Source organism: Babylonia areolata, chromosome 18 (assembly GCF_041734735.1).
Source record: "Babylonia areolata isolate BAREFJ2019XMU chromosome 18, ASM4173473v1, whole genome shotgun sequence".
Lineage (NCBI taxonomy): Eukaryota > Metazoa > Mollusca > Gastropoda > Neogastropoda > Buccinidae > Babylonia > Babylonia areolata.
In genome coordinates, this window is record NC_134893.1 from 56,535,531 (window position 1) to 56,547,944 (window position 12,414).

General features: G+C 43.2%; 1 protein-coding gene across 1 annotated transcript in view; it reads right to left on the minus strand.

Moving 5' to 3' along the window:
• Positions 1-12,414, minus strand: part of LOC143292286 (extracellular matrix organizing protein FRAS1-like) — a 120,162-nt gene that overhangs the window by 36,956 nt on the left and 70,792 nt on the right. Inside the window, 9 exon segments of the mRNA XM_076602472.1 lie at positions 820-960; positions 1,611-1,735; positions 2,407-2,586; positions 4,763-4,882; positions 5,990-6,181; positions 8,488-8,668; positions 8,902-8,923; positions 9,582-9,663; positions 10,151-10,304. Of these exon segments, the coding sequence (XP_076458587.1) occupies positions 820-960; positions 1,611-1,735; positions 2,407-2,586; positions 4,763-4,882; positions 5,990-6,181; positions 8,488-8,668; positions 8,902-8,923; positions 9,582-9,663; positions 10,151-10,304 (1,197 nt within the window).

Below are 12,414 nucleotides of genomic sequence, written 5' to 3' on the forward strand. Positions count from 1 at the left end.
TCCCCAACTGAAATCAGCTACCCATTCATACCCGGTGGAGTTAGGAACATGGGAGTAACGCGTCTTTTCCAGGGACACAACACCGGGACAAAAAAGGGCCTCGAACCCTGATCAATAGAGAACATTGGATTAGAAGTCCAACGCCTAACCGATTCTGCCAATGCGCTTCTAACGTGAAGTGCTATTAATACTAGTGGACCTTCGGCGTTTGGGCTGTAACTCCGTAATTCTGCTTTGATTCATTTATTTCAGAAGAGGTAATGTTTTATACATATCTTGTCCTATACTAGTAGGCTCCGAAGGCCTGACCAGCGCGTTTGGTTTACGTGCAGGTCAGGCATCAACTCCCCCCTCCCACCCTTTTTTTTTTTTTTTTTAAAGCTATCAGACGTGGTGTAGCCTATATGGATCAGTTAACACGTATTGACGCCTCATTGAAACTGAATCTGGAACTCTGTCTTTATCATGTCCCAACAAAACGTGCCCATATGAGCTTCTGTTACCAGTTGTGGAGTCACCTTCGACGTTGAAGGTAAACCTCTGTGTGTCTTTTTCAAGCAACTATCAACAGCAAATAGCAGATAAAAAGCAGACACGAATCAACACAATGAAGGGATTGGCTTTTGCAAGAACACTTAACTATTCACTGGATATCTGTGAATAATGAAGAAGTGTGATGGAGTGTGTCATGTATCTTTTGTGGTCCTACTTTTCCCGTGAAATTTCTTTTTTTCTTCTTCTTCACAGTTTCCAGCACAATTCACCCAATATCAATTCTCTCAATGACAGAGAACAGAAACATGTGGCGAAGCAACAGACCTTGGTGTCCAGGTCCACAGCCTTGAGGTCAAACTCTGTGATGAGTTTCCGCACCCCTTCCTGCACCCTCAGTCCGTTGTTGGTGACGACAGGCGTGGCGTCATCCACTGGCGTCAGCGTGACGTAGAATGTCTGGATGATCTGATGACAGACAATCCTCAAGACCTTTGCCCCATATTTCCGGGCGGTTACCACTACTGTCCAAACCGGACAGAAAAAAAAATCAGCTGACGTTTCTAATCGTTTATCCCTTGCTCATCCTACAGAATCATATAGACTTCAGCTCAAGCTGTCAACAGTTTCTCAAATGACAATCAAACATACTCTTCCAGAATTCAGCTCGCGTTTCTAACAGTCTGCCATAGAATCAAATCAAAACATGTAACTGTTCCACAATGGCCAGACTGGGTCAGCAAGACCACAGCTGGTATATCCAATAAGTTCGATGCATACAGTCATGTTTGTCTTGTTTGCAGCCTGGCCAGCCATGGAGGCCATCTCAGGGTTGTGATTCTGACCAGCTGAGTGATCTGACCCGTCACCGGGACCAACACTTCGTGCATTTTTAAGTGACAAATTTACAATGTTTGTCACCAAAATAAAACATTCATTCAACACCGAAAAGGAAAGTGTGTAAACAAACTTTTGATATACAAGGCATATTTTATAGCATGCACGATTACGAAGTAAGGGGCAAGAACATAGTGTCTGGGGGCTTCATGCACACATACCCTACACACACAGGCACACACACACACACACAGAGCACTTCACACTGTGCCAGCACTGACCTCATTGGTGCCATCGGAGACGACGAAGATGAACTTGTCCATGTAGAGTTCTTCAGCACTGGTGTGCACGTAGTACACACTGTCCGCCGCCAGGTCCGATTGGGTGAAGCTGTTAACAGGAACACCTGTGGTAAAAAAAAACAACAACGCAGAATAAAACAAAGATGAACACAAATAAAACATCAGGCCAGGCCCAGTCAAGTAAACTCTAACATATCTTAACAATAATAATAATAATAAGAAGAAGAATAACAATATAGTAATAATGATTATACCAACAACAACAACAGTAAGCATAATACAAATGTGAATCTATTTAGCGCATGGCTGCAGGGGCTTTACAAAATAGGTACTTAAACACACACACACACACACACACACACACACACCAGTCTCGAATAAAATGACAGAAACAGAAACAAATACAGAGGCAAAATTTTGTGTTTGGAAAACATTTTGCTATTCTTCTTCTTCTTATCGTTATTATTATCATCACTATTATTATAAAAATTATTATTAATATCACCAATATTGTTATTATTATCATTATTATTAGTAGTAGTATCAATATTTCTGTTATAATTAATATTGTCATCATTATTATCATCACTGTTAATATCATCACCATTATTTTCGTTATTACTAGCAGTAGTGTCAATATTTCTATTGTTATCATTAGTATTATGATTATGATTATCACTGCTATCATTATCATTATCATCATCATTATCATTGTGATTATGATTATCAATATCATTATAATTATCATTATCATCATCATCAAGCACCCTGCTACCTGGCTCCTCGGCGAGCTCCAGGTGTCCTAGGTGCGGCCCCTCCAGCACCTGATAGAGCAGACTGCCGGGATCCGAGTCCAGGTCCGTGAAGGACAGGAAATCCGTGGTGATCCTCTCCCGCTCACCCTCCTTCACCACCAGCTCTTCGTTGGAGACCCTGGACGGCGGGAACCGGTCCTCTGTCAACACAGCCACCGTGTGTTTAGCCCGCACGTACACCCTGTTTATTTCATTTTATTTATTTATTTATTGATTTAATTAATTAATTAATTTATTTTTATCTATTTTATTTTATTTCATTCCATTTATTTATTTATTTTTTCTCAAGGCCTGACTAAGCGCGTTGGGTTACACTGCTGGTCAGGCATCTGCTTGGTAGATGTGGTGTAGCGTATACGGATTTGTCCGAACGCAGTGACGCCTCCTTGAGCTACTGATACTGATACTGCACTATTGCCGTAATGATGATGATAAAACCGATAATAACATTAATAATATCATAACGATGTAGCCAAGTGCTCAGCTGGCTACTAACCATAGTTCAACTCACAGCACATGTCGTAAAGCAGACGACAGTTTCACTGCAGTGACGGTATCCAACCATTGGCATGAGGAGGTAACTCCTGTGGCGTAAGGCTATTAATATTCGAATTTGAACTGAAAGCTGTTGCGCGTCGGCCGATGACTTTTCCGAGGTGCCGCTCTCAAGCACACATGGATAGCTGCCTAACATTCTGCTATAGGTACTCCATTTAAAATGTGTTGATGATTTGTAAATTGTCCGACACAATACATGTGTTCATTTGATAATGTTGATTGCATTTAAAGTCGTTACATTCGGTTCAATTATTGATTTGACATGTTGTCACAGCTCGGCTATGACTGATCTCGATAATCGCCATGTCGTCATATACTTGTAGCAGTATTCCATTTCATTCTTTTCAACGTCAGTCAGTGACGTCTTTGGCCACTGAAAGTTTATTCGACTATTCCAGAATGGTCTTGTGAATGACGCGTTCTTTCTCATTTGCTCTCACTGATGGTTAGATTTCACATGTGCCGCGTTAAGGGAGAAGATTTAAATGTTGATTCACACACAGACTGTACTTAACTGTTTATGTTTGATGCGATGGATTACCTGTGTAAGTTAATTCACCAGTTAATGGTCAAACCATGATAGTTTCTCCCAATCATTGTATTGAGCACTATCTGGTCTCTCAATTTGTCAGTATTTTATCAAAGCCACTTATTTTATCATCTTGTTTATTATTCATGTATTATTCCACATGCTGATATCAGTTGTACTGCTACAGTGTTTCACTGACTCTCAGTACTATAGCTTCACAGTTATAGTGTGCTCAGTACTCTAAGATGTGTGTAGTATTCTGTTGTGGTGATTACAAGACCGTGTTGGATTAATATCAGTTATTGGTTAAAACAATCTGATATATCAGTCTGTTAATTGTAATTTAGCTATCATGCCCTCTCCTATACGGCTTACTCCAGAGCAACGATATGGAAAGCTAATGGTTTAAAATGTGTTCTGTGGTGAATGTTACTGCGAAAAATTTCAAAATTGTCTTCGACAATTAAAAGATTGTACGTTCGTCGGATCTGACCTGAATTTCAATCATGTCCTCTTCTCCATGACTTAAGTCAGAGTGACCACAGGTGTGTAAATTACTGACGACGGTGTCGCGCATAAATGAACTCACACACACATACACGCACACACACACACATGCACCTACACATAAATACATACACACACAGACACAGACACACGCACAGACAAACACATACATACTACACATAGACCAACAGCAACAGCAAAAACAACAACAAAAAACAGCAACAGCAAAAAAACCAACAAAAAACAAAAACAAACCCCCCCCCAAAAAAACACAAAAAAACACCCACAAGAATACTTTCCCACGAACCACCCACAAGAATACTTTCCCACAAACCACCCACAAGAAAACTTTCCTTCCCACAAACCACCCACAAGAATACTTTCCCACGAACCACCCACAAGAATACTTTCCCACAAACCACCCACAAGAAAACTTTCCTTCCCACAAACCACCCACAAGAAAACATTCCCACATACCACCCGCAAGAAAACTTTCCTTCCCACAAACCACCCACAAGAAAACATTCCCACATACCACCCACAAGAAAACCTTCCCATATACCACCCACAAGAAAATTTTCCTTCCCACAATCCACCCACAAGAAAACGTTCACACAAACCGCCCACAAGAAAGGAAACTTTCCCACAAACCGCCCACAAGAAAACTTTCCCACACACAAACATTAACAAGCCCACACACACCTCCCCCATACTGTACTGACCAACGACGGTGATGAAAAAGTCCTGGTCAATCAGGTCGTTGCCCTCAGGGTCAGACAGCATGAACTTTAACAGCAGAGTTCCCGTCAGTTCCCCTGCCTCGTGGCTGTATTCAATACGACCTGCACACACACAGACACACACACGCACACACACACACACGCATACACAAACACACACAAACACACACACACACTTACACACACACACACACACACACACACGTTTAACCAACTCACATGTATGAACAGCGATTTTCCCTCCCCAGCAGTTTCTTTCCACCTATCCTTGTCCAAAATCATTTATTGTCTGAAAGGACGGTTAGCTGTTGGAACGAACAAACTCACAGATTTGAAATCATGCTGGAGATAGCCGAGTTGCGCTCGACTACGAAGTTAGTGTTCACGGGTTTGCGTCCCATTCGCGGATTATAAAAAAAAATCCCCTTTCATTGCCACCCCTGCATCAGTTCCATGATTGTAAATTATTCTAAAAAAAGATCTCTGACCCCGTACACAACCATCGTAACGAATACAATATAAAAAAGTGCGCGCAAGAAAATCGACAGAACCACACTTCAATTGCTGCATAATAATCATTCAACCGAAAAAGCGCGAGTATTACAAAGCTTGGAAAATTAGGTACTGCATTCATTGTAGGACTTTGATCTTTTGTATCTGGACAACAGTCGACCTTTCATTACAGGGAAAGTTTTTAAAGCGTTGGGAGGAACGTTTATGGAAACAAGTCGAGGGGGCTGGGGGGAAAGAAAAAAGGGTTCATACCCAATTATAATGTATAAGATACGATCACCAAACTGATATTCAGATAAAAAGTTCTGCAATTTGAATTGTGTTTTGAAATGATAATCCAAGATAAACGAAAACTGTTCTCAAGTGTTCTCGCAGCTTCAAACAAAACAACAACAAAAAAACAAACAAAACAGCAGCAACAACAAAAACCCCCCAACAAAATCAACCAACCAACCAATCAACCAACGAACAAATAAATAAACAAAAAAACAAAAACAAAAGCAAAAAAACACAACAACAACAACAACAACAACAACACACACACACACACACACACACACAAACACCACCACCACCACACAATTAAGGATGTCAAAATTTCCCTCGTTGGGTTATTCATTTACCATCTCTCTCTCTTATTCTTTTGTCATAAAAAAAAGAGTCAAGTCAACCTTTCACCGAAGACGCCCCACACACCTTGGTCAATATCGTCCTGGGTGAAAGAGGACCGGGGTCCGTCCACAGTGAGGGGGGTCAGGGAGTCCCCGGGCCCCCTGTACTGCAGCCTGCCCGCCGTGGGGTTCTGCCTCACCCGGTACACGATGGACCCGTCCTCGCTGTCCACGTCCGTGGCACGAAGCTCCGTGCTGGTGATGGTGGTGCTGGACCCTGGTGGGCATGGAAACCAATTTCAGTTTCAGTTTTTCTAAGAGGCGTCACTGCGTTCGGACAAATCCACATACATTTCACCACATCTGCTGGGCAGATGCCTGACAGCAGCGTAACCCAACGCACTTGCCAGGCCTTGGGTGCATGCTTATATATTTGTGTACCTATCAGTGTTCTTTTTATAGAATTTTACCAGAAGGCAACGCTCTTGTTGACATGGGTTCTTTTTCAGTGCACCAAGAGCGTGCTGAATACATACTCAGTTTGATTTTCCAGCCAAACTTAGGAGAAAGGGTGAGAGCGGGATTAATGGAAACCAAGGTCACCAATGCACGGGCTGAGCGTACCAAGGTGAGCAATGCACGGGCTGAGTGTACCAAGGTCAGCAATGCACGGAACGAGTGTACCATGGTGAGCAATACACGGACCGAGTGTAGCAAGATGAGCAATGCACGGGCTGAGTGTACCGTGGTAAGAAATGCACGGGCTGAGTGTACCAAAGTGAGCAAAGCACGGGACCGAGTGTACCAAGGTAAGCAATGCACGGGTTGAGTGTACCAAGGTGAGCAATGCACGGGCTGAGTGTACCAAGGCGAGCAATGCACGGATCGAGTGTACCAAGGCGAGCAATGCACGGATCGAGTGTACCAAGGTGAGCAATGAACGGGCTGAGTGTACCAAGGTGAGCAATGCACGGGCTGAGTGTACCATGGTTAGTAATGTACCATGGTGAGCAATGCACTAGACCGAGTGTACCATGATGAGCAATGCACTAGACTGAGTGTACCATGGTGAGCAGTGCACGGACCGAGTGTACCATGGTGAGCAATGCTCGGATCGAGTGTACCATGGTGAGCAATGCATTAGACCGAGTGTACCATGGTGAACAATGCACGGATCGAGTGTACCATGGTGAGCAATGCATTAGACCGAGTGTACCATGGTGAGCAATGCACTAGATCGAGTGTTTCAAGGTGAGCAATGCACGGACGTACCATGGTGAGCAATGCACGAACCGAGTATGTGGCGGTGAAACTGAGAGTATGTGTGGTGTGTGACTGGGAAGTGCGCGCTTAACTCACTCAGTACGGCCAGTCCTCTCTTCTCCTCTACACAGACCCTTCAGATGTCCAGTGGGTGTCTGAATGACCCAACCTTTAGCTTCCGTCGTCAGAATTGTGGTATTCTTTGTCAACATTCACCTCTTCAGTATAGGAGCCTTCCGCTTGCAATATTTTGATGATGGTAATTGGCGTGAAACGCTGTTAACGTCGTCTCTTTCGCCGTTCGTATGGAGAGAGTTAATCAATGAACGGGCAGGCGAGTGAATAGTTTCAGTGAATGAGCGAGTAATCATTTTAAACGAGTGAGACAAATTCGGAGACCAAGATCCAGGCGCTTTCCAAACACAGGGTCATTTGCACAACAGGCTGTCTACCCGGGCAGAGTTGACTGACGGCTGCCATTGGGCGCTCATCATTCATTTTCTGTCATTCAATCAGATTTCAGGCACGCGCACACATACACACTCAGACAGACATGTAACATTGTACGTGTATGACCATTTTTTAGTGTGTTTCTTGGATGTGTTTCTTTCGTCTTGTGTAATATGCAGAGGTGAGCAAGGATGAGTGAAAAACCACCACCACATACAACAATTTCCTGAGTTTCTTTTTTTCTAAACGTCGGTGCAATAGGATCCCCTTGCCTTTTTATCCGCTTTGATTGGTGGAATAAAAACATCTTTGTCTGTTTGTGTATTGTTTTAACTGCTTTGACTGGTGGAATAAAATCTTACTGTCTGTCTTTATGTTACCCGCTTTGACTGGAGGAATAATACCGGTTTGTTTGTCATCCGCTTTGATTGGTGGAATAAAAATCTCTTTGTCTGTTGCGTCCTGTGTTAACTGCTTTGATTGATGGAATAAAAATCTCGTTGTCTGTTTGTGTATTGTGTTAACTGCTTTGACCGATGGAATAAAAGTCTATTTGTCTGATTTGTGTCCTGTGTTAACTGCTTTGACTGGTGGAATAAAATCTCATTGTCTCTGTGTTACCCGCTTTGACTGGTGGAATAAAATCTGTGTGTTATCCACTTTGACTGGTGGAATAAAATCTCTTTGTTTGTTTGTGTACTGTGTTAACTGCTTTGATTGGTGGAATAAAATCTCTTTGCCTGTTTATTACCCACTTTGATGAAATAAAATCTCATTGTTTGTCTCCAAGTTACCTTTCTTTGTCTCTTTGTTACCCGCTTTGACTTGTGGACTAAAAATCTCTTTGTCTGTCTTCTGTTTCTGTGTTACCTGCTTTGATCCTGAGCCCCCTGTTGACGGTGACCCGGGGGGTCTCATCGTTGAGGAGGCCGATGATGATGTTGAGCTGCTTGCTGTCCTGGAAGTCGCCGTCAGTCACGTGCAGCACGAACATGTCCGAGGTGATCTCTTCGTCGTTGTGCTCGTACACGATCAGCTCCTTCAGCACGTCCTGAAGGACACGAACACACACGCATACACATACACACACACAAACACACATGCGCAAACACACATACAGACACATCCACTCACGCGCGCACACAAACACACACACGATCACAAACACAGACATTCACACGCGCGAACACACATACACATACACACAAACTCACAAACACACATACAGACACACACACACACACGCACGCATACAGACACACACACAGACACACACATACACACATGTGCTTCGTGAGGTTTCCCACTGAGGGGATGTTTTTATTCTAGATTTTTTTGAACCGGTGTTCAGATTATGTTTATGTGTTATGTATATATGGGTTAGTGATGGTACTGGTTCCGCTATTTATGAGCAAATGGCGTTCATCGACATGCAGACGGACATGGAAATCTATACACAAAGCGCGCACATGCAAACAGAGGGAGAGACACACACATACACACACACACTCAGACGCGCGCGCACACACAGACACAGACATACACATCCAGACGCGCGCGCGCGCACACACACACACGCGCTTCGTGAGGTCTCAGACTGATGGGACGTCTTTTTCTTCCGTGATAGATTTTTTGTAACCGATGTTCAGATTATGTTCATGTGTCATGCACGTATAGGGTTAGTGATAAAAATGGCCCGGGATTTGTGAGGAAATGCTGTTCATTGAGATGCAGACGGACATGGAAACACGCACATGCAAACAGAGGGATATACACACACGCACAACACACACAAGCACACACACACACACACACACACACACACGCGCGCGCGCGCAGAGGCACATACACCCAGACGCATAACACACATATACACAGCGCTCGCGAGCACGCGCATGAAAACACACACAGACACACACAGACACACACACAGAGTATATTATCAAAATTCCCCCACTTCTCACCTGATACGTAAAACTGGAGTTCTGTTTAAGCTTCCTGGCTTGGGATAGCTTGTCCATGGGGATTCTTTCATTTTCACAGTGCCTGCACGATACCATACTCAACGTTGTTGGGCACAAAACATCCACGAATTTGTTATTATTCAAAGTACACTCTTGCTGTTCATATACTGACCACCGTATAAAGTATTTCTGAAAGTACACAGTATAAAAGTATTTTAAAGATTACAAAAGCAAAGAAACATAAGAAACACACACACACACACACACACACACACACACACACACACACACACACACACACACACACACACACACACTAATACGGCCACGTATCCAAACCACAAAAAGTGAAATGATATCGCCAAGACAAAGTTTAACTAGACGTGGCATTGTGATGAATAACAAGCTGCTCTTTTCCCACAAATGATCAAACTTCAAATCACGACAACACACAGGGCGTGGCACTGTAACAAGTCCCTTCTTTCCCAAGAAATGACAAAACTTCACATCACGACAACACAGCCAAACTCCAGCGAAGCGGGACGAGCGGCGGCCACAGGTGCACTGACCAGAGGTGGGGGGCAGCCGGAGGGTCATGGTGAGGTCCTCCGGGGCCGTGTCCAGGTCCAGCACGTACATGGAGGCGTTGGTCAGCGTGATGGCCTGCCCCTCCTTCACGAACAGCTGCTCCGTCACGATGTGGGGCGCCTCGTCGTTCACTGGCTGCAACATCACACACACACACACATACATGCACACACACAGACGCGCACGCGCACACGTGCACACACACACACACATACACGCACACACACACACAGACACGCACACATACACACACGCACGTAAGCACACACAAACACACACACACTGATATGGCTACGTATCCAAACCACAGAAGTGGAGTGATATCGCCAAGACATTAACTGTGAGATACACTGACAGATCAAATCAAAAATCAACAAGTTCCCCCGTATACTTGATCTGAAGGACACTGATGAGTCACTCGTTTTATGAACGGAGAGAGTCCTAACAGATAGTCCAAAGCATGCAAAATGGATTTATTTAAGTCATTCCTAACACGATGTAAAATACAGTGATCTCATTCGCAAAGTTCTGATGCCCTTGGAACGAAATCACTGAGCTATGGTGTTAACATGTTTCTGCATATTTTGAACATAAGGACCATTTCATTACAGTCGAACTGCTTGTGCAGTGGTAATATTTCCATTTTTGTTATTTTTTCAGTGGTTTATAAAGTTGTGGTCGGGCAGAGTAGGCTTAGAGCGAGAGAGAGACAAGACAAGACAAGACAAAATTCTTTATTTTCGAGGGTAATAGATAAGCGCTGGCGCGCTTTTTTTCATCCAGTCCCCGCCCTGACACAGGGTCTACACTACACAATACCGCATTATATATGTCATTGCATGCACTACACAATGCTACTTAAAGTCATAGCATGCGAACACAATATTACATAAAGGCATAAGCATGGTAATAACACACACACACACACACACACACACACAAGCACGGTATCAATAAACAACTTAGGAAAGAAAACCCATACAGAACACACACATACACTCTCTCTGTGTCTCTCTCTCACGCACACTTACACACACATAAGCATACATTGCATTTGTTAACAAATACTATACTCATGTGAATATGAAGCAGAAAGTCTAATAAAAATACATGTAGCAATAAAAGGAGAGGAAATGCTCACTGCCAAACGAAGCATAATTCAACATATAAAATAGTATGAACAGGTGAACGAGAGAGAGAGAGAGAGAGAGAGAGAGACAGAGACAGAGAGAAAGATAGACAGAGGGAGAGGGAGACTCAGAGAGAGAGAGAGAGAGAGAGAGAGAGAGAGAGAGAGAGAGAGAGAGAGAGAGAGAGAGAGAGAGAGAGAGAGAGGAAATAAAACAATATCAACTAATGAATAGATAACCTCATATTCCATGGAACATGTGATAGAGAACAGCAGGTCAATAAGGAAAACAAAGTAACATGCATTGTAATCATCTAACACACACACACACACACACACACGCGCGCGCACACACACACACACACACACACACACACACATATCTATCTATCTATCTATCTATATATATATATATATATATATATATATATATATAAGGCCTATGCGCATATCGGTACACATACGTCAATACATCGAATTGACAATGGAGTTACTGGCAACTACTGCATAAATATAACTACTTTTAATAGAAAGAAATGAAAGAACCGAAGAAGCAAACAGAAGTAACATGATTTCAAACGAATGAAATATAAAATAATACTTCAGTTCACACACACACAAAACAGGGGTGCAATATAACATGATGAGATGGGGGTGGGGGGTGGGGGTCCTGGTCAACCGTACACACCAAGAGTCAATCGCTATCAACAAAGTGAACAATACATTACACTGTCATAAGGTGGGAAAGGTAATGGTTTTTGAAGGTAGTACGGCAGAGGTGTTGTTGAATTGTTTCTGGGAGTGAGTTCCATAGAGTGGCGCCTGAGTAAACCAAACTGGATTTGAACAAATCAATTCTTGGGACTAGGATATGAACGTTTGGGGGACTCTTTACTGAATCTACAGAGAATTTGTTTATCAGTGTTGGTGGTGCATTTCCTATCATAATCTTATGCAATGTTATTCCTTTGTTGTACTCTGATCAACGGAGTAGAGAGAGAGAGAGAGAGAGAGGGAGGGAGAGAGAGAGAGAGAGAGAGAGAGAGACAGACAGACACACACACACACACACACAGACAAAAACAAATAGAAGTACAAACAGACCAGAATGTGGAT